Source organism: Ranitomeya variabilis, chromosome 3, assembly GCF_051348905.1.
Source record: "Ranitomeya variabilis isolate aRanVar5 chromosome 3, aRanVar5.hap1, whole genome shotgun sequence".
NCBI lineage: Eukaryota > Metazoa > Chordata > Amphibia > Anura > Dendrobatidae > Ranitomeya > Ranitomeya variabilis.
Window position 1 is genome coordinate 171,659,100 of NC_135234.1, and position 23,150 is coordinate 171,682,249.

The 23,150-nt window shown below is 44.3% G+C and overlaps 1 protein-coding gene across 1 annotated transcript in view; it reads left to right on the top strand.

The window, feature by feature from the left end:
- The window catches only part of LOC143818044 (uncharacterized), a 125,859-nt gene extending 103,763 nt beyond the window's left edge, over window positions 1-22,096 (top strand). The window contains exons 3-4 of the mRNA XM_077299483.1: window positions 11,577-11,720; window positions 21,266-22,096. Of these exons, the coding sequence (XP_077155598.1) occupies window positions 11,577-11,720; window positions 21,266-21,527 (406 nt within the window). The 3' untranslated portion in view covers window positions 21,528-22,096. The remainder of the gene's footprint in view (window positions 1-11,576; window positions 11,721-21,265) is intronic.
- Window positions 22,097-23,150: the final 1,054 nt, after the last annotated feature.

Consider the following 23,150-nt stretch of genomic DNA (forward strand, 5'->3'; position numbering starts at 1 on the left):
TCTGTCGGGCCTCGGCTGCGGCCACACACTCCTCGGACATTTGCCAGTTAGGTCGACCCATCGGTGGTTCCGTGAGGGCCAGTCCCAGCAACGATGGCGTCTCCGAGGCTGTGTCCGGTGATGCGGCTCCATGCCGAGTCAGGTCATCCCCACGCGATGCTCCCGGCGTCACCATCTTTATCTCCTCCCCAGCGTCTTCTTCCTGCGGTCTCTTTCGTGGGCGGCCCCGTCTCCATGGTCTCCACCCTCCAAACAGGATCAGGAGGCGGACCTCGGCTGTTGACGGACACGTCCTCAGGACACAGAAATATTTAGACTGGGCGGCCATCGTCGTTCGCGCTCTCCAGCTTGTCTACGCCTACTCCACGCCCCTCTTCTTCTCCTGCGCTCTCCTCAGCGCTGTAATGGCGGCGGATTTTGGCGGTAAATGGCGCGGCACAGTCTTTGCAATAAATCACAGTCCAAGTATAATAAATCACAGTTCCAAGGCACACATGACCTGATTCTTCAGGCTTAAGTAGATCCTGCTCGTGACGCCAAGTTTGTAGCGCCCCCACTGCCGCAGGGCCGAGGGGTACCCAGTACCGGGCCTCTGAGTCTCTGCTCTGGGGTTGTCACGGTGGCTAGACCCGGTCCGTGACCCTGCTGAGGGGCGTACAGTAATAGATGTGGATAGTGGTGGTGGTGCGGTGCAGTAAATAACGAGGACACCAGGTTGCAGTCTCTTTACCTCTTTACTGAAGGTCTCTGGGTCCTCAGTCCAGAATATGGTTCACCAGGCTGCGCAAGTCCGGCCGGTCCAATGGCACCTCCAGAGTTCTCCTTGCAGGTGGAAATCTGTGCCTTCCTGCTAGCGCTATGTGTTGTGGTCCTCCCCTGCTGTGCTTACGGGATAGTCCCCACAACTGTTGTGTCTGTTTCTCGTGTTCCCTCACAACTCGATTAGATGATCTTCTGCTAATCTTCCGTCCCTCCCAGGTGTTATGGTTGGGACGCACCCGTATGACGGGTAGGCTCGGAGCTCTTCCGGGACCCTAGAGTCGCCCCTCTCCACAGGTTGCCCCCTATGTCTGCGTAGGTGATTTAAGTGAGACAGCCCACCTGTGACTGACTGTCCTGCCGTTGGTTTGAAGTATGGCTTAGAGCTCTGTACCTCCTCGGCGTTCCGGCCGCCGGTTGTTTACGCCTCGGTAGGATGTTGCCTCGATCTTACAGCACGACTCCTACTGGTATTCTCCTTCTTGCTTTGATCTCGTTTCTCACTCAGCACAATAAATCTCGCTTCTTGTCCTTTCTTAGGGCACCGCCGCTATGAAGTGCAGGCGCGGTCCCGTAGCTTTCTCTCTGTTTGCCAGGCCTCTGTCAGGATCCCACCCCTGACAGGGACCCTACCGAATCTTCCCCTGCAACACCCTCTGCCACAAGGTGTTGCCCGGTTCCAACCCAGTCAGCGTTCTCTCTAACTTCCTGCCTGACCCCCAGTTTTACCAGACTGTGAGGAGTGGCCTAATGAATAGCACCCTTAGCTCCCCCTGGAGGCCCAACTGTGAAATGTATTGGTGTATGTGATACCTGGTCAGATGAACTCCTTCAGTGCCATCAGACGTACCATAGCCCCCCTTAGCGGTGGAGCCACAGTACTGCAACGACCAGGACTCTGGGGCGCTGCAGTTGTTTTTGGGATCCTTGTAGCTCTGTGGATCTGTTCATCTATTACCAGTGTAAGGGGTTGACACATGTGGCTGCTTCCTCAGTTAGACACAGGAACCATTCTGGTAGAGAATCAACTGATGGTTTACTAGGGATGACATAAACCTTGGCAAGGTTCAGCAAAAATAATCAAAGCCTTTGTTGGCGTAATGGTAAATAAAACATAAACACAGTCCATATGAGTCCATTCCCTGCAGGTTCATCCTGCACAGTTCTTTAGCTCCTCCAGGAACTATCTGCATGTTCCTGCTCTCCAAATACACAATCCACTGACTCTCATGGCCAGGTATTTAACACCCATGTGATGGTCACATGACCTTGACCTCACACAGGTCCTGGCAGGACTCTGAATGTGGAGATACGGTGGACCTCTGCCCACCCGCTCTATGAAGGTCCACTAAAACCAGCCCATAACATAGGTTCATATTAACCATCTCAGCACTTAGCATGCTGGAGAAAAAAACACTCTGGTTTTACATCACTGACCGCAGTATGTGTAGTGATACATATCTCCCTTTACATACTATGCCAGTGACTCTGTCACACTGGTGAATGGTATCCTTGTTGCAGGAATGTATTCCTCAGTGATGGCAACTGTAGTTTTCTGTCCTTACTGTCTGAACAGATTTGAATGTACCTCAGAACTTGACTATATATTTGAGGGATTTTTTTTGTGTCTTGGCTGAAAGCTGTTTCATCTAAGGTATGCCAGACATCCTGTAGGCTTATAGTAAATTTATGTTTATACGGTGTTGTCCTTGATGTATATGGTCATGTCCAGATAATATATTTTGGACTTTCAGAAGTTGAGGGTGAGTTTGATGGTTGGGTGGAACTTTTTGAAGTTAGTGTGTGGAAGGTAAGAAGATCATCAATGTAGTAGAAATATGCTAGATTTTTAATAGAGCAATAGACAATAGACAAAAACTTCTCCTCTAGTTTAGCCATAAATGGGTTAGCATATTGTGGGGACATTTTGCTTCCCATGGCACTGCCCAAGAATATGCCTTGTGACTCCATGGAAACTGTTTTCTTGGTAAATTGTTCTATGGGTAAAATTAGTGAATAATCCATTCCTTTTAAGTTGGACATATTCATTAGTTTGTTCTAGCTGGTTTTCCTTGACTAAATGTGCATAATATTTTCTGGCAGAATGTGATCAGTGAAGAAGGTCAAGCAGTTTAAAAAGCTTCCATGTTTGATAGGCCTCATAGATATTGGAGATATCAGTGCTTACATTTGTTACAAAATAATTTGCTAAAAGGGTTGTCTACTATGGGACAACTCCTTATTAATGAGTTGAGGGTGCTGCATAAATTGAAAAAATAAATCTATATGTACCTCTTGTATTTAGCCCTTTGCTCTCAGTCGTATCCCTCACCAGTTTCCAGACAAACAATTGGTTGATTAGATGTTAGTATATTACACTGTCTACATAGTTGTCAGAAAAAAATCCATCATGCTTAAAATTTTCAATATGCCAGCCTCCTGCTGATCTGCAGGAAGGTAAAATCAAATTAAGAATAGTATAGCCTAATTTGCAATAGAAAAGGGTATAACTGTAAGGCCACGTGAACACGTTTGGTATGTCGTTAATTTTTTACCTCAGTAGTTTTTAGCTAAAACCAGGAGTGGGTAAAAAATGCGGAAGTGGTGACCTGTTTCTATTGTTATTTTCCTGTTTATCCCACTCCTGATTTTGCCTCACAAATGCTAATGTAAAATATTGAGCAAATACTCAACATGTGCACATGCCGAAAGGGACCCCAGGATTGGACAGAGTATCTGCTGGCCAGTGGAATGAATTTAGAAGTCAAAACCAAAGAGTGCAGGTATAATACAAAATCAACACGGAATAATTGTAGTCAGGAATTAAGCAGTGGCTAGATACCAAGTGGTTAGACAAATTGAGGTCAAAGTAGCTAATTTCTGCATCAACAGGGAAACAGGGAAAATGTAGTGAGATCAAAAGACGGGTCAGAATCAGGATAAAAGCAACAGGAGTAACACTGGTGACTGAGGAGAATACTAAGAAATAACTGGCAACTTCCACCAGTATACTGGGATTTTAATGGCGCTATCTGGGACTTTGTTTTATTTTTGGATGGTGCTAAGCACTTACCAGCAATTAGTTGCTAACAACCCGCCTGTTCTGTCTGGCGACGATCTTTGCCAGCTCAGGCATTGACTAAGTGACTCTCCTGCTTCCTTTGACCTCTCATCAACAATTGGTAAATTATATATACAGCATAGAGTACCATAAAACTTAACTTTTAATAAAGGTATAATTAAAAGATATACTCAAAAACCCACAAATAGATAATGATAAAAATATATTTTGCACTTATGACACACAAGAATATAAAAAGTGTCCACGATGACAACAGTGCAAGTACTAGAATTGGGAAGATCTCACCTGTGTACTTGGGAATCACCCATAGAAGACAGCGCTGGAGGAAGAGGAAGGAAAAATACTGCCCCTATTATCCCCTGTTGGGCCTCATGTAAAGGACTCCTGCCCTAAGAAGGGCAGTACCCAAGAAAAGACCTTTCTTGGATACACGGCTTAGAGGCTAACAGACACATTCTATGCGGAATTTCCTATGTCATCATGAGTATCTAGTGCCACTGCATGACTCAATTATTTTACTTATATATACTTAGCCCTTGGTTATAATTTCCCCTGATGAGGCCTATGCAATAAGGTAGAAATGCGTAGTGAATGGTTGTGGGTCATTACAGCACACATACACCAATAGAACCTGACTAGGCAATACCACAGGTCCAAGCCACATCAGTATCTCAGACTGGGCAGAACATGTGCCACCCATATATATATATATATACTGTCATGATCTCTGCAGGCAGAGATCATAGCAAGCCTATAGAGGGACAAGCTCTCGGAAGATGGAACTATACTGACCATGAACTAAGCCTGCCGCGCAACTAGAAATAGCCAGGTAGCATTTCCTATTTATCGCTAGATGCCCAGCTCTGGCCTAAGACCTAAATAGCTAGCAGAGGGAAATATAAGACCTGGCTCACCTCTAGAGAAATATTCCAAAGAAGACAGTAGCCCCCCACATATAATGACGGTGAGTTCAGATGAAACAACAAACGCAGCAGGAAAATAGTCTTAGCAAATTTGAGGTCCGCTTACTAGATAGCAGAAGACAGATAGTATACTTTCATGGTCAGCAGAAAAACACTAACAAAACACCATCCAGAGATTACCTTAAACTCTGGCATTAACTCATAACGCCAGAGTAGCAATCCCTGATCAACGAGAGCTTTCCAGACACAGTAACAAAACTTCAGCTGTGAACTGGAACAAATAGGCAAAACAAAACATGGACAAAAGTCCAACTTATCTAGTAGTTGTCTAGAAGCAGGAACAAGCACTGAGAGGCATCAGATAACATTGTTGACCGGCAAGAAACCACCAGAGAAATGAGCTTAAATAGCGACACCCACTACTGATGGAACCAGGTGAAACAGGAAAGAGGATGACAAGTCCAATTCCACAAGCGGCCACCGGGGGAGCCCAGAATCCAAATTCACAACAGTACCCCCCCCTCAAGGAGGGGGCACCGAACCCTCACCAGATCCACCAGGGCGAACTCTGCCAATGGCAAAAAAGCAACCCAATCATCCTGGTCAGCAGAGACAAAACACCTCAGATATGTCTCAAGGGTCTGATTAGTCCGCTCGGTCTGGCCATTAGTCTGAGGGTGAAAAGCAGATGAAAAAGACAAATCTATGCCCATCCTAGCACAGAATGCCCGCCAAAATCTAGACACAAATTGGGTACCTCTGTCAGAAACAATATTCTCAGGAATACCGTGCAATCGGACAACATTCTGAAAAAACAGAGGAACCAACTCAGAAGAAGAAGGCAACTTGGGCAGAGGAACCAAGTGGACCATTTTAGAGAAACGGTCACAGACCACCCAGATGACAGACATCTTCTGGGAAACAGGCAGATCTGAAATAAAATCCATCGAGATGTGTGTCCAAGGCCTCTTAGGAATAGGCAAGGGCAACAGCAGTCCGCTAGCCCGAGAACTACAAGACTTGGCCCGAGCACAAACGTCACATGACTGCACAAAGACTCGCACATCTCGTGACAGGGAAGGCCACCAGAAGGATCTTGCCACCAAATCCCTGGTACCAAAAATTCCGGGATGACCTGCCAATGCAGAAGAATGTACCTCAGAGATGACTCTGCTGGTCCAATCATCCGGAACAAACAGTCTATCAGGCGGACAACGATCCGGTCTATCCGCCTGAACCTCTTGCAAGGACCGCCGCAGATCAGGAGAAACGGCCGACAAAATTACTCCCTCCCTAAGGATACCTGTGGGTTCAGAATTACCAGGAGAGTCCGGGTCAAAACTCCTAGAAAGGGCATCTGCCTTAACATTCTTAGACCCCGGTAGGTATGACACCACAAAATTAAAGCGAGAAAAAAATAAAGACCAGCGCGCCTGTCTAGGATTCAGGCGTCTGGCAGTCTCAAGATAAATCAAATTTTTGTGGTCAGTCAATACCACCACCTGATGCCTAGCCCCCTCGAGCCAATGGCGCCACTCCTCAAACGCCCACTTCATGGCCAAAAGCTCCCGATTCCCAACATCATAATTCCGCTCTGCGGGCGAAAATTTGCGAGAAAAGAAGGCACAAGGCCTAATGACGGAGCAGTCGGAACCTTTCTGCGACAACACTGCCCCAGCTCCGATCTCCGAAGCGTCAACCTCAACCTGAAAAGGCAGATTCACATCAGGCTGACGCAACACAGGGGCAGAGGCAAAACGGCGCTTAAGCTCCTGAAAGGCCTCTACAGCATGAGGGGACCAATTAGCAACATCAGCGCCTTGTCTGGTCAAATCAGTCAGTGGTTTAACGACATCCGAAAAAACAGCAATAAATCGGCGGTAAAAGTTGGCAAAGCCCAAAAATCTCTGAAGACCCTTAAGAGAGGAGGGCTGAGTCCAGTCACAAATAGCTTGCACCTTGACGGGATCCATCTCAATGGAAGAGGGAGAAAAAATATACCCCAAAAAGGAAATTTTCTGGACCCCAAAAACGCACTTAGACCCCTTCACACATAAAGAATTAGACCGCAGAACCTGAAAAACTCTCCTGACCTGCTGGACATGAGAGTCCCAGTCATCAGAAAAAATCAGAATATCATCCAGATATATTATCATAAATTTATCCAGAAAATCGCGGAAAATATCATGCATAAAAGACTGGAAAACTGAAGGGGCATTAGAAAGACCAAAAGGCATGACCAAATACTCAAAGTGGCCCTCGGGCGTATTAAATGCGGTCTTCCACTCATCCCCCTGCCTGATCCGCACCAAATTATACGCCCCACGAAGATCAATTTTAGAGAACCACTTAGCACCCTCTATACGAGCAAACAAATCAGTAAGCAATGGCAATGGGTATTGATACTTAACAGTGATCTTATTCAGAAGCCGATAATCAATACATGGTCTCAAAGAGCCGTCTTTTTTTGAGACAAAGAAAAACCCAGCTCCCAAGGGAGAAGAAGATGGACGAATATGTCCCTTTTCCAAAGACTCCTTTATATATTCCCGCATAGCAGCATGTTCCGGCACAGACAAATTAAACAAACGACCCTTTGGATATTTACAACCCGGTATCAAATCTATGGCACAATCGCACTCACGGTGCGGAGGTAACGACCCAAGCTTGGGTTCGTCAAAGACGTCTTGATAATCAGAGAGGAACTCAGGGATTTCAGAGGGAATGGACGACGAAATAGAAACCAAAGGTACGTCCCCATGAATACCCTTACATCCCCAGCTCAACACAGACATTGCTCTCCAGTCCAAGACTGGGTTGTGAGACTGCAACCATGGCAATCCCAGTACCAAATCGTCATGTAAATTATACAGCACCAGGAAACGAATAATCTCCTGGTGATCCGGATTGATACGCATGGTTACTTGTGTCCAGTATTGTGGTTTATTATTAGCCAATGGGGTGGAGTCAATCCCCTTCAGAGGAATAAGAGTCTCCAAAGGCTCTAAATCAAAACCACAACGATTGGCAAAGGACCAATCCATAAGACTCAGAGCGGCGCCAGAGTCAACATAGGCGTCCGTGGCAATGGATGACAAAGAGCAAATCAGGGTTACAGACAAAATAAACTTAGACTGAATGGTGCCAATGGAAACAGACTTATCAAGCTTCTTTGTACGCCTAGAGCATGCTGATATAACATGAGTAGAATCCCCACAATAGAAACACAATCCATTCTTCCGTCTAAAATTCTGTCGCTCGCTCCTGGACAGAATTCTATCACACTGCATACTTTCTGGCGTCTTTTCCATAGACACCGCCAGATGGTGCACCGGTTTGCGCTCCCGCAGACGCCTATCAATCTGAATAGCCATTGTCATGGACTCATTCAGACCTGCAGGCAAAGGGAACCCCACCATAACATCCTTAACGGCATCAGAGAGACCTTCTCTGAAAGTTGCCGCCAAGGCGCACTCATTCCACTGAGTAAGCACAGACCATTTACGGAATTTTTGGCAGAAAACTTCAGCTTCGTCTTGCCCCTGAGATAGTGCCATCAAAGTTTTTTCTGCCTGAAGTTCCAAATGAGGTTCCTCATAAAGCAAGCCCAAGGCCAGAAAAAACGCATCCACATCGCGTAACGCAGGATCCCCTGCTGGCAATGAGAAGGCCCAATCTTGAGGGTCACCCCTGAGCAAGGAAATCACAATCCTAACCTGCTGAGCAGGGTCTCCAGCTGAACGAGACTTCAGGGACAAATAAAGCTTACAATTATTTCGGAAATTCTGGAAGCTAGCTCTATTCCCTGTGAAGAACTCCGGCAAAGGAATTCTCGGTTCAGATACCGGAGCATGTACCACAAAATCTTGTAAATTTTGTACTTTCGTGATGAGATTATTCAAACCCGCAGTTACACTCTGGAGATTCATTATTGTCAGGTGCACACAGAGCATACAGAGATTAGGAGGAGAGAGAGAAAAAAGACTGCAGCAAGGCAGACTGGAGGAAAAAAAAAAAAAAAATTCCAGCAGACTTCTTATAACTCTCCTTTCTCAACCTGGGTCTTTAACACTTTATGGGCCGGTCAAACTGTCAAGATCTCTGCAGGCAGAGATCATAGCAAGCCTATAGAGGGACAAGCTCTCGGAAGATGGAACTATACTGACCATGAACTAAGCCTGCCGCGCAACTAGAAATAGCCAGGTAGCATTTCCTATTTATCGCTAGATGCCCAGCTCTGGCCTAAGACCTAAATAGCTAGCAGAGGGAAATATAAGACCTGGCTCACCTCTAGAGAAATATTCCAAAGAAGACAGTAGCCCCCCACATATAATGACGGTGAGTTCAGATGAAACAACAAACGCAGCAGGAAAATAGTCTTAGCAAATTTGAGGTCCGCTTACTAGATAGCAGAAGACAGATAGTATACTTTCATGGTCAGCAGAAAAACACTAACAAAACACCATCCAGAGATTACCTTAAACTCTGGCATTAACTCATAACGCCAGAGTAGCAATCCCTGATCAACGAGAGCTTTCCAGACACAGTAACAAAACTTCAGCTGTGAACTGGAACAAATAGGCAAAACAAAACATGGACAAAAGTCCAACTTATCTAGTAGTTGTCTAGAAGCAGGAACAAGCACTGAGAGGCATCAGATAACATTGTTGACCGGCAAGAAACCACCAGAGAAATGAGCTTAAATAGCGACACCCACTACTGATGGAACCAGGTGAAACAGGAAAGAGGATGACAAGTCCAATTCCACAAGCGGCCACCGGGGGAGCCCAGAATCCAAATTCACAACAATATACAGTGCCTACAAGTAGTATTCAACCCCCTGCAGATTTAGCAGGTTTACACATTTGTAATTAACTTGGCATTGCGACATTTGGGCTGTAGATCAGCCTGGAAGTGTGAAATGCACTACAGCAAAAAAGAATGTTATTTCTTTGTTTATTTATTTTTTAAATTGGGAAAAGTTTTTTCAGAGGGTCATTTATTATTCAACCCCTCAACCCACCAGAATCCTGTTTGGTTCCCCTAAAGTATTAAGAAGTAGTTCAGGCACAAAGAACAATGAGCTTCACATGTTTGGATTAATTATCTCTTTTTCCAGCCTTTTCTGACTATTTAAGACCCTCCGCAAACTTGTGAACAGCACTCATACATGGTCAACATGGGGAAGACAAAGGAGCATTCCAAGGCCATCAGAGACAAGATCATGGAGGGTCACAAGGCTGGCAAGGGGTACAAAACCCTTTCCAAGGAGTTGGGCCTACCTGTCTCCACTGTTGGGAGCATCATCCGGAAGTGGAAGGCTTATGGAACTACTGTTAGCCTTCCACGGCCTGGACAGCCTTTGAAAGTTTCCTCCCGTGCCGAGGCCAGGCTTGTCCGAAGAGTCAAGGCTAACCCAAGGACAACAAGGAAGGAGCTCCAGGAAGATCTCATGGCAGTGGGGACATTGGTTTCAGTCAATACCATAAGTAACGTACTCCACCGCAATGGTCTCCATTCCAGACGAGCCCGTAAGGTACCTTTACTTTCAAAGCGTCATGTCAAGGCTCGTCTACAGTTTGCTCATGATCACTTGGAGGACTCTGAGACTGACTGGTTCAAGGTTCTCTGGTCTGATGAGACCAAGATCGAGATCTTTGGTGCCAACCACACACGTGACGTTTGGAGACTGGATGGCACTGCATACGACCCCAAGAATACCATCCCTACAGTCAAGCATAGTGGTGGCAACATCATGCTGTGGGGCTGTTTCTCAGCCAAGGGGCCTGGCCATCTGGTCCGCATCCATGGGAAGATGGATAGCACGGCCTACCTGGAGATTTTGGCCAAGAACCTCCGCTCCTCCATCAAGGATCTTAAGATGGGTCGTCATTTCATCTTCCAACAAGACAATGACCCAAAGCACACAGCCAAGAAAACCAAGGCCTGGTTCAAGAGGCAAAAAATCAAGGTGTTGCAGTGGCCTAGTCAGTCTCCTGACTTTAACCCAATTGAAAACTTGTGGAAGGAGCTCAAGATTAAAGTCCACATGAGACACCCAAAGAACCTAGATAACTTGGAGAAGATCTGCATGGAGGAGTGGACCAAGATAACTCCAGAGACCTGTGCTGCCTGATCAGGTCTTATAAAAGACGATTATTAGCTGTAATTGCAAACAAAGGTTATTCCACAAAATATTAAACCTAGGGGTTGAATAATAATTGACCCACACTTTTATGTTTAAAATTTATAAAAATTTAACTTAGCAACAAAACTTTTTGGTTTGTAAGATTTATGCATCTGTTAATAAATCCTGCTCTTGTTTGAAGTTTGAAGGCTCTAACTTATTTGCATCTTATTAAACCTGCTAAATCTGCAGGGGGTTGAATACTACTTGTAGGCACTGTATATATATATATATATATATATATATATATATATATATATATTGGTTTTGGCGTGTCACCCATTACCGGTATAACCTGTGCATTGAATACGGTGGCACCAGGCAACAGGAGTTAACATACTTGTAATGGGTCCAGTTAGGGATTTGAGAAGAAGATATTTTCTGACCTCTAGTAGCTATTATACATTTAATAAAAATTAAAAAGTAGTACACTAACACTATTAGGCTACAATTTCTATTATGACATACTGTATATGATAAGGTTACATTCTGCTTATGGCCTTGTGATTTCCTTTTATCATGCGAGGAGTGTGTCTAAGCATCACCGCTGCTTTATAGTGTAAAATCAAAGAACAGTAATGTGAATGATACTTTCTCTAACCATTTCACTTTCTGTTTGTTTTAGAGAGAGATCAGTTGCAGAGACTCAGCTAATGCATGATACAGGAAAGATGATTGAAGAAATAAATCGGCAAAGATGGTTACAGAGTTTACTGGAGATCATTCACAACCCAGGGCGAAGAACGCTTTCTGTCATGACACACAATAAGTAAATTAAACATCTAGAATCAATATAAATCTTGAAAATCTGTGATAACAGTATATGAACAGAACTTGCATCATACAAGTTATTACACAGCAAAATATTAGATTAAAACATTGTAAAACAAAAGACAGATTAATGCAGACAAAATAAACAGAGTTGCAATCTATAAGACAAAAGTAAGATCTACAAAAGTTCAATGAATGGAGTACACAAGTAGATCTGTTAGGTAGAGACAAAATTGTAATATAAGCTTTGCGACTCCTTAAGCCAAGATGAACAGCTCTGGCAAAAACTAGACCACTGCAAAATCTTCAGTTTGTCTGATTTTTCTCTTTATATGTATATTTTTGAGTAAAATGTAAATTGTTCATTTATTCTATAAACTTCTGACACCATGTCTCCGAATTTCCAAGTAATACATTTTGTATTTTTTTTGTGACAAAGAAAAATGGTAAAAATCAAAAAACAAACAAACAGTACTTTCAGACCTCAAATAATGCAAAGGAAACAAGTTCACACTCATTTAGAAACAGCAACACTAATGTTTTAACTCAGGAAGAGTTTAGAAATCAATATTTTGAGGAATAACCATGATTTTTAATCACAGCTTTCATTCGTCTTGCCATGCTTTCCACCAGTCTTTCACACTGCTTCTGGTGCAAAAAATTAAGCAGTTCTTTGTTTGATGGCTTGTGTCTATCCATCATCCTCTTGATTACATTCCAGAGGTTTTCAATAGGGTTCAGGTCTGGAGATTGGGCTGCCCATGACAGGGTTTTGATGTGGTGGTCTTTTAAATATACAGCTCTGGCAAAAATTATCGAAATAGGTACCGTATTGTCAGGCGTATAAGACGACTTTTTAACCCCTGAAAATCTTCTTAAAAGTCGGGGGTCGTCTTATACGCCGGGTGTCGTCTTGTACGCCGAGTGCAGACACCAATGTGTATATGGTGGGTGGGGGGGAGTTGTCCCGATGACGAAGAGGGGGCATGTCACAGGAAAGTGTGAGTGGAGTATCCCCCATTACCTCATTGTAGCTGCAGCGTGGGGTCTCTGTGCTGGGGAGAGGTGGCGGCTGCTGCTCCTCTTTGTGCCGTGTGGGTGCTGTGCTGTGGGGCAGCGGCTCCTCTTCGTGCAGCCGGGAGACGAGATCTGAATCTGAGCATGCGCCGCCCCCAGCAGCCATTTTCCTGGAGGCCACCGCATCGCAGCAATGGAGCTGCCGGGGCCTCCGGGCTTTGAGGAGGTGCTGGAGGAGCCCCGACTGACTCTGCACGAAGATACGCCGCCCCACAGCACAGAGCCCCGACGCTGCATGAAGAGGAGCCGCCGCCCCACAGCACAGCACCCACGCGGCACAAAGAGGAGCAGCCACCGCCGCTCCCCAGCACAGAGACCCCACGCTGCAGCTACAATGAGGTAATGGGGGATACTCCACTCACACTTTCCTGTGAGACGCCCCCTCTTCGTCATCAGGACCACTCCCCCCAAAAAAAGCACATTAGTCACTTTTAAGAAGATTTTATATTTTAACTGGAAAAGTTGGGGGTCGTCTTATACGCCCAGTCGTCTTATACGCCGGAAAATACGGTAGTTAGCATTAGTGGGTTAAAACAATTTGAAATTAACAAGAGACTGAGGGAGGGAAAGTGAGAAAAGAGTAATGCGATTAGATTAGTAGAGATAGTCGCCATTGGCAAAAGCGGAATTTGTGTGAATTATAAAAAAAAAAATGTAAGATTGGATTGGATTTTCAAGGTCGCAGGAGTTTTGAATTGGATTATTTGTATAATGAACAACCAGTGGATGAATTGACAAAAAAAGTGTTAAGGTACCTTCACACTGAGCGACTTTACAACGAGAACGACAGCGATCCGTGACGTTGCAGCGTCCTGGATAGCGATCTCGTTGTGTTTGACACGCAGCAGCGATCTGGATCCTGCTGTGATATCGCTGGTCGGAGCTAGAAGTCCAGAACTTTATTTGGTCGTCAGATCGGTGTGTATCATTGTGTTTGACAGCAAAAGCAACGATGCCTGCAATGTTTTACAATGGTAACCAGGGTAAACATCGGGTTATTAAGTTCAGGGCCGCGCTTGGTAACCCGATATTTACCCTGGTTACCATTGTAAAAGTAAAAAAAAAAACAGTACATACTCACCTTCTGATGTCTGTCACGTCCCCCGGCGTCCACAGGGTTAAACTGCTTTCGGCAGGAGCGCTGCTAAATGCATGCGCTGCTGCCGAGAGCTTCCCTGCACTGACTGTCAGTGCCGGCCGTAAAGCAGAGCACAGCGGTGACGTCACCGCTGTTACTGCCGGGTGCCGGCGCTGACACATTCAGTGCAGGGAAGCCGCCGGCGGGGGACGTGACAGACATCAGAAGGTGAGTATGTACTGTTTTTTTTTTTACTTTTACAATGGTAACCAGGGTAAATATCGGGTTACTAAGCGCGGCCCTGCGCTTAGCAACCCGATGTTTACCCTGGTTACCCGGGTGCTGCAGGGGGACTTCGGCATCGTTGAAGACAGTTTCAACGATGCCGAAGTCGTTCCCCTGATCGTTGGTCGCTGGAGAGAGCTGTCTGTGTGACAGCTCCCCAGCGACCTAAACAGCGACGCTGCAGCGATCGGCTCGTTGTCTATATCGCTGCAGCGTCGCTGAGTGTGACGGTACCTTTAGAGAATAGGGAGCTGAGATTATTGAATTGTGTTTACTATTGTCACAACTGACCTTATAACAAAGCGACAACCCGTAAAAATAGTTAATGAATACCATTTACCACATGACTCCTTCACATTTTTCCAACAAAATTTCCACAAAAAAAATATTTTTACAGACCACATCCCACTTGAATGGACATTGAGGGGCCTATGTGGCAAAAAATACCCAAAAGTGACACCATTTTAAAAACTACACCCATGAAAGTGCTCAAAACCACATTCAAGACATTTATTAACCCTTTAAGGGCTTCACCGGAATTAAAACAATGTGGAAGTAAAAAAATGAAAATGTTTATTTTTTTTACCACATAATATCGCTTTAGCCCAAATATTCCATTTTCAAAAGGGTAACAGGAGAAAATCGATAGTATAATTTGTTGTGCAGTTTCTCTTGAGTACACCAATACCCCATATGTAGTGGATAACTACTGTTTAGGGAAAACAGCAAGACTCGGAAGGGAAGGAGCACCATTCAACTTTTGGATTCCAAAAGTGGCTGGAATAGATAGTGATGACATGTCTCATTTGAAGAGCCCTGATGTTCCTAAACAGTGGAAAACCCGAACAAGCAATGCCATTTTGGAAACTACACCCAAGCAGGGAAATTACCTAGAGGTATGGTGAGCATATTGAACCTACAGGTAATTCACAGAATTTTAGATTGAGCTGTGAAAATGAAAAAATAAATTTTTCCCACAAAAATGTTGCTCTAGCTATGGGTTTCCTTTTCACAAGATAACAGGAAAAAATGGAGCAAAAAATCTGTTCTGTGATTTCTCCTGAGTATGCAGATACCCCACATCTAGTGAAAAACTACTTTTTGGGCACATGGCAAGGCTCCAAAGGGAAGGGGTGCCAATTGCGTTCTAGAGCACAATTTTGGTTGAAATAGATTGCAGAAGCCATGTCACATTTGAAAAGCCCCTGACATGCCAAAACAGCAGAAACACATTTTGGAACTTACACATCTTCATTAATTCATCTAGGGGTGTAAGGAATAATACAAAAAAATTGTTACGCAATTTCTCCTGAGTACGCCAATACCCCCATGTATGGTCGAAAACTACTTTTGCGGCACAGTACAAAGCTCAGAAGGGAAGGAACACCATATTGGAGTTCAGATTAATGGGCCAGAACAGCAGAACCCTCTATAAATGACCTCGTTTTACAAACTATACCCCTGAAGGTGCAGTGCATTTTATACCATTGGGCAGTGAAGAAAAAAATTACATTTTTATCACTAAAATGTTGTTTTAGCCCCAAGTTTTTAATTTCTATAAGGGCTAATATGAAAAAATGGACCATACAGTTTCTTGTGCAATTTCTTCTGAGTGCGCCAATACTCTACATCTAATTAGGAACTACTTTTCAGGCACAATGGAAAGTTCAAAAGGGAAGGAGCACCATTTTGTAGTGCAGATTTTGCTGTTATGGTTTGCGGGTGCCATGACCTACCGGAAGAGCCCCTGAGGTGCCAGAACCCCTTCATAAGTGACCCTATTTTACAAACTACATGTCTCAATGAATTCATCTAAGGGTGCAGTGATCATATTGACACCAAGAGTATGTCACAGAATGTTATACCATTAAGCAGTGAAGACAAAAATAATTACATTTTTACCAAAAAGATTGTTTTTAGCCACAGATTTTACATTGTCACACAGAGAAACAGATAAAAATGGCATTAAAATTTGTCACACAATTTCTGCTGGTCATGGCAATACCCCATATGTAGCTGTACAGTACTACTTAGCCACGCAGCGAGACTCGGGAGGGGACGAGCGCTATTTGACTCACAGAAAAATATAATTACACAGGTATGCAAAATTTCGGTTTATGAAAACTGTTTCAATGGCTGACTCTTATGTTTTCTTATGCCCCGATTTAAAAAAACACACTTCTATCTTAAAGTATTATATATGGATTTTAAAGAAAAATGTACACAGTATTATATCTAAAAATGTATTGGACATACAATCTGGAACTTTATTTGAAATGAATTCTTGCGCCTTTTCTTTTTCGTCAAAGCTTTTCTTAATACCTTTTCTCTTATAGAAGGCCTATAGATCATCTGTGTGTAGCATCCAGTAGTAGTCCCACATCAGGTTCACTTTTCATCTTCCATGGTATCGTCGTTTAATCTCCTTGATTTCCTTGTCAAATCTTTCTCTTTGCTCTTCGCTAACAGCATTAAGGTTTTCAGGAAAGTAGTCCAAATTGGAATTTAAAAAAATGTAACTTCAAATTCATCAGACAACCCAAGGCTTTGAAACATTTTAGCATGTTTTCCACAATGAACTTACATTTTGGATCTTTGGATCTTTGCTGTTGCCTAGAAATTTTGTCACTACTTCATTAAAATAATCCCAAGCCCTTTTCTCAACAGCTTTCATTTTTTCAAACACATTGTCCTTTGTGAGTTTCTGATTATCAGTCCAAGCTTAATGGAGATCTTTAGTGGGAATACCTAACCTTTCTGCAACTATGTGCTTGAGTCCAGATTGCAAAGATGTTCATGTTGGCCAACTTTTTTGACTCCAGTGATTAGTAGTGTTGAGCATTCCGATACCGCAAGTATCGGGTATCGGCCGATACTTAGCGGTATCGGAATTCCGATACCGAGATCCGATACTTTTGTGGTATCGGGATCGAAACAACATTGCTGTGATTGGTCGCGTCGCGGTCACATGGGCGGCACGCGACCAATCACAAGCCGTGACGTCACGGAAGGAAGTAAACGCGCGCATTTTAAGCAAAGAACGCTGCCGGTTCCCTCGGTGAGGTCCAGGCTGCGTCGGAGAGGTGAGTATAGCAATATTTTTTATTTTAATTCTTTATTTTACACATTAATATGGATCCCAGGGCCTGAAGGAGAGTTTCCTCTCCTTCAGACCCTGGGAACCATCAGGGATACCGTCCGATTCTTGGGTCCCATTGACTTGTATTGGTATCGGGTATCGGTATCGGATTAGATCCGATACTTTGCCGGTATCGGCCGATACTTTCCGATACCGATACTTTCAAGTATCGGACGGTATCGCTCAACACTAGTGATTAGTCCTATCCCAGTTCTCTCATTCACACATAAAGCATAGGTACTTCCTGTATCCTGCTTATTTCCCAAGCAGCAATGAGAGAATTTTCAGATCACCACACATTGACCATCCTTGATCCTTGTAAAGTTTCTTGAAAATTAAAGTATAATTTCTCATGGTTTTTCTTCACGTGCACAGAACTGCCCTGAAGCACACTTGTGGCCATTTTGAAGTAGCACAGCTTGCAGACTTTTTTGGATGAATCAATAAAGACTCACTATTCTCTCATATTGCACTTAATGTAAATTCTTTCCAACAGCCAAGGAACATCACTGCAATTCACAATAGCACTGTCTTGAGAAAAGTATGGAAGGAATTTCTTTTCTCTACTTCTGTACCATGAAAAACCATTTCTAACCAATCTAATAAGACCACAATCATCCACCAAAGGTCAAGCAAATGGGTCAAAGTATGGTGCAAGAAAAAGCCTATGGAGTCAATGTTTGTGAACAAAAGTTCAGCAATCGAAAGTATATAAAAATCACCTTTTACTTTTCAACTTTACCCTTACAGACTTTTGTTATCATAGAATAGTTTGCAGACTTCAAATTCAGAGCTCCTAAATGCCAGAAAAAAGAATGCCCCTCAAGGGACCCCATTTGAGAAATTACACTCCTTGCAGTAGGGCTCGGCTCACATTTAGTCTGCGCTCTATGCTGAGCACTTATACCAGAGTTACTGTAGCGCCCCCACTGCCGCAGGGCCGAGTGGTACCCGGTACTGGGCCTCTGAGTCTCTGCTCCGGGGTTGTCACGGTGGCTAGACCCGGTCCGTGACCCTGCTGATGGGCGTACAGTAATAGATGTGGATGATGGTGGTAGTGTAGTGCCGGTCGCAGTCAATAACGAGGACACCAGGTTGCAGTCTCTTTACCTCTTTACTGAAGGTCTCTGGGTCCTCAGTCCGGAATACGGTTCACCAGGCTGCGCAAGTCTGGCCGGTCCAATGGCACCTCCAGAGCTCTCCCCGCAGGTGGAAATCTGTGCCCTCCCGCTAGCGCTATGTGCCGCGGTCCTCCCCTGCCGCGCCCACGGGACAGTCCCCACAACTGCTGCGTCTGCCTCTCGTGCTCCCTCACAACTCGATTAGATGATCTTCTGCTAATCCTCCATCCCTCCCAGGTGTCACGGCCGGGACCCACCCGTACGACGGGCAGGCTCGGAGCCCCTCCGGGACCCCAGAGTCGCCCCTCTCCAAAGGCCGCCCCCTATGTCTGCACAGGCGATTTAGGCGAGACAGCCCGCCTGTGACCGACTGTCCCGCCATTGGTTTGAAGCATGGCCCAGAGCTCTGTACCTCCTCGGCGCTCCGGCCGCTGGTCGTTTACACCCCAGCAGGATGCCGCCCCGATCCTACAGCACGACTCCTACCGGTATTCTCCTTCTTGCTTTGATCTCGCTTCTCACTCAGCACAATAAATCTCGCCTCTTGTCCCCTCCTAGGGCACCGCCGCCATGAAGCGCAGGCGCGGCCCCGCAGCCTTCTCTCTGTTTGCCAGGCCTCTGTCAGGATCCCACCCCTGACAGGGACCCTACCGAATCTTCCCCTACAACACCCTCTGCCACAAGGTGTTGCCTGGTTCCAACCCCGTCAGCTTTCTCTCTAACTTCCTGCCTGACCCCCAGTTTTACCAGTATGTGAGGAGTGGTACTCCCTTAGCTCCCCCTGGAGGCCCGACTGTGAAATGTATTGGTGTATGTGATACCTGGTCAGATGAACTCCTTCAGTGCCATCAGACGTACCATAGCCCCCCTTAGCGGCGGAGCCACAGTACTGCAACGACCAGGACTCTGGGGCGCTGCACTACCATCTAAATCTCTTAATGATGTAATTCAGATGAAACTCCTGAGGGATCCATTCAATGTAATGAGGTAGCAGAATTACTTGGAACTCTGTCTGGCCTCTGTTCAGAGGTGTACAAAAGTATGGCCGACTGAGCATTTATGCATGCTTAAAAAGATAGACGCTCCGGCATCATAGGCCAGACGGCGTCTACAGTGTCTCCATCTGCCTCATTATAGGGAATCTTACATCCGAATAGCATGTCACAAATTTACATGGAAACCCCAGGTGTAAGCATGCAGCATAGAGCACAGGATAAATGTGCACCGGGCCTAAGGCTGCCATCACACTAGCAGTATTTGGTCAGTATTTTACTTCAGTATTTGTAAGCCAAAACCAGGAGTGGGTGATAAATGCAGAAGTGGAGCATATGTTTCTATTACACTTTTCCTCTGATTGTTCCACTCCTGGTTTTGGCTTACAAATACTGATGTTACGGCTAGCGGAACGCACCGAATAAATAGAGATGTTTTTATTGATATCGGTGCGTTCGTAGCCCGGGGTCCACCGTGCAGGAGTACCTGCTGCTAGCAACAACGGCACGATATGGCGGTATGGACTACCTCAGTTACTTCACCCAGTAGTCGTGAAAGAAAAGCACTGTGCCTTGTTAGGCTTCACAGAGGCACAGGCTAACTGCCCACACAGAGAGCAGTCAGTGGTCATGCATGCACACAAAACTCCTCGCCGGAGGTGCCAGCATTCTAGGGGCTTATTTCAGCCGGGTCCCTGAACACATTCAAACACAAACTCCTCGCCGGAGGTGCCAGCATTCTAGGGGCTTATTTCAGCTGGGTCCCTGAACACATACTTTCGTGACCACACTGGCGCAAAGCACTTAACAAAGAACAATACTAGCGCATGGCCGTGCGGTCATGCGAACCTTAAATAGCTGCAGCACGTACAGGACCTTCCTAGAAGGACCAATGAGAAGCTACACCAGAGCGTGAACACCTACAGGACCTTCCTGAAGGAGCCAAGCTGCAGTATCAGATCATGTGACCCTCGATCTACACTGAGAGATCTTACTCTGGGCATGCTCAGAATGAGCAAAGCAGGACTTAGACCCAGAAGCGTCTGCTCGCCGCTGCCCAGCACCGACTTCAATGGCAGAAGCAGGAAAGGCAGCAGTAACTCTTAGCACAGAGTCAGACTGAGCGAGACGCTGGGACCGACGTCTCTGCTGAGCAGGCTCCACTGCGGCAGGAGAAGAATGGGAGACTGCAGCGGAGATGGCCCGAGATTCCCCCTGTGCAGAGGAGGGAACACGACCCCTAACAACTGATGTAAAATACTGACCAAATACTGCTATTGTGACGACAGCCTTAATGGGATCTTTGGGAGGCAGAATGAACAAATCAACAGCGGGTCAAGACTTGGTTTTATTTATGTTTTTATGCCGATCACCGTGTGGTATTAGTGATTAGGAAACTTTATTCTCAGGTCAGTCTATAGCTCCAGGGTGCTTCTTTAATAATGTAGTGATAATCAAATAAATAAATAAAAAATAAAAGAATGTTGACAAATTTAAGGCTTACCTGTGCCAGTGCTGAGAAATAAGCTTTGAAATGGAAATTAACCTGGGAAAGCATTGAGGTCCTGTTAATGCTGTTTGAAGGAGGGGTCCTGATCATGTGATTGTCTTACAGAAAGGAAAGATTGTGCCAAGGGCCTAGCTTTGTGTGCTCTTACTAAATGGATATAGGCAAGTGGGAACAGTATGATTGTGCAAGATGCAAGAAACTGACACAGCGCCAGTCTAATCAAACTTAGCAAAGCCATGTTATTAATAAAAATTTTAACTTTATAAATGCAGATAAATATTGATTTATATTGTAATTTAATATATTAGCTTAATGTGCCACAGTTATTTCTTGTCTTGTAGAGAGAGATCAGTCGCCGAGGCCCAGCTTATGCATGATAAAGGAAAGACTATTGAAGAAATAACTCGTCAGAGATGGCTACAAAGTTTACTAGGAGTGATTCACAACCCAGGCCGAAGAGAAGTACCATACCTGAGGAATTTACATACTGAAGTACATGGAATAAGTACTGAGGAACAGCAGAGGCTGAGTGTGATGAAAAACAATAGAAACCTGCAATACAAATCCGAAATGTCTGCATATAGTAAAAAGATGACAGAATAAAGTGACTAGAAATTAATTTGTCCGATTTGCCTAATATGCAGTCATTGTTAACCTTTATATGTCAGTTTGAAGCTTGATGTTTGCTGCTGTGATTAACAATATATTAGATGCTGGCTTGAGTATATTGGATTCACTTACACAGTTTAAAGAACATCACCTTTATTTACTTGGCAAGACTTCAATAATTTTACTCTGAATTGTCAATGTAAAAATGGAAACAAAAAGGTCAGATTTGATAAGAAAATCCAATTAAATGTTCAATCATTCACATCGTGCAGCGATCTTCAGAATTGGGGTCCTCCAACCTCCCCCTCACCTGTTAATCAAAATGTGGCAATACAGGCTTTTGCCATTCATTTCTATGGGAGTTGTGAACAATCTAGTATGCTTGAGAGAAAAAAGAAAAAACTTCCTGCCATTTCTGACATGAAATGTAAATGTAACAGCGCAAGTATTGTATTATATTGTCAAATAATATTGTTGCAAATTATGTTTATTAATGTGAAGTTCCACAGTTGAGTGTAATTTTAAAAATCATATAGAGATATAATGTACATAAAAAATTTAAGTAACTTTTGTAAATTCATTTTTTTTACACTGGACCTGAGTTACAATATGTTTTATAATTACAGCTGCATTCCGATTTCTGCGTTTGGTTATTGAAGACAGTAGACTGATGGTTAAGAAAAACATACTTAGCTAATCTAAATTTCCATGATGCACCACTCATTGCTGCACTACGTACTTAAAGCACCACTCCGGTTTTTTCTTTTATTTCAATGCCGATTTGGCATCACTAATATTTACCTGACACCGTCTTTTGCTGTTCTCGGCGCCACTCCAATCCTAGTCCGCTAGTTGTAACCTGCTAGATTGCTCAAGTGTTTTCTGAGTGGACTGGAAGTCACTTCTCAATGAAAGCATAATAAAGCCCGAAGGAGGCCAGAACAAGGTTCTCATAGACTTACACTAAGACCTTGTGACCGTTACATCTGACTTCTAGTCAGTCAGGAGCTGTGGTCACAAGATGGTGGAACGGGACCGAAGAGGTGTCAATAACAGATAAATACAGTATATGGTAGGTACATAAGCTATATATAAAGGTAAAAAATTAGCAGTAGAGTGGAGTGCAATTCATTATAGCAAGAAAAGATGCAATAAAAATTACTTACATTTAGGAATACAGACAACAATTGTAGCTTAGGGAATTTAGCTAGGGCAGTGCAACAATACAGAAATAAAAAGTCACCTTCATTTCAGTATGGGTACAACCACAGCTTACTACACTAAGAGCGGCATCTGTAAGCAAGGCTTGGAAGGAAAAGAGCGACATTTGACTTTTGGAGCGCAAAACTGGCTGGAATAGATAGCGGACACCATGTCGCGTTTGCAGAGCCCTTCTTGTGCCTAAACAGTGGGATCCCCCCAGGTGACCCAATTTGGAGTTTACACTCCTCAAGGAACTTATCTACAACCCCTGGCAAAAATTATGGAATCACCAGCCTTGGAGGATGTTCATTCAGTTGTTTAATTTTGTAGAAAAAAAGCAGATCACAGACATGGCACAAAACTAAAAAGTCATTTCAAATGGCAACTTTCTGGCTTTAAGAAACACTAAAAGAA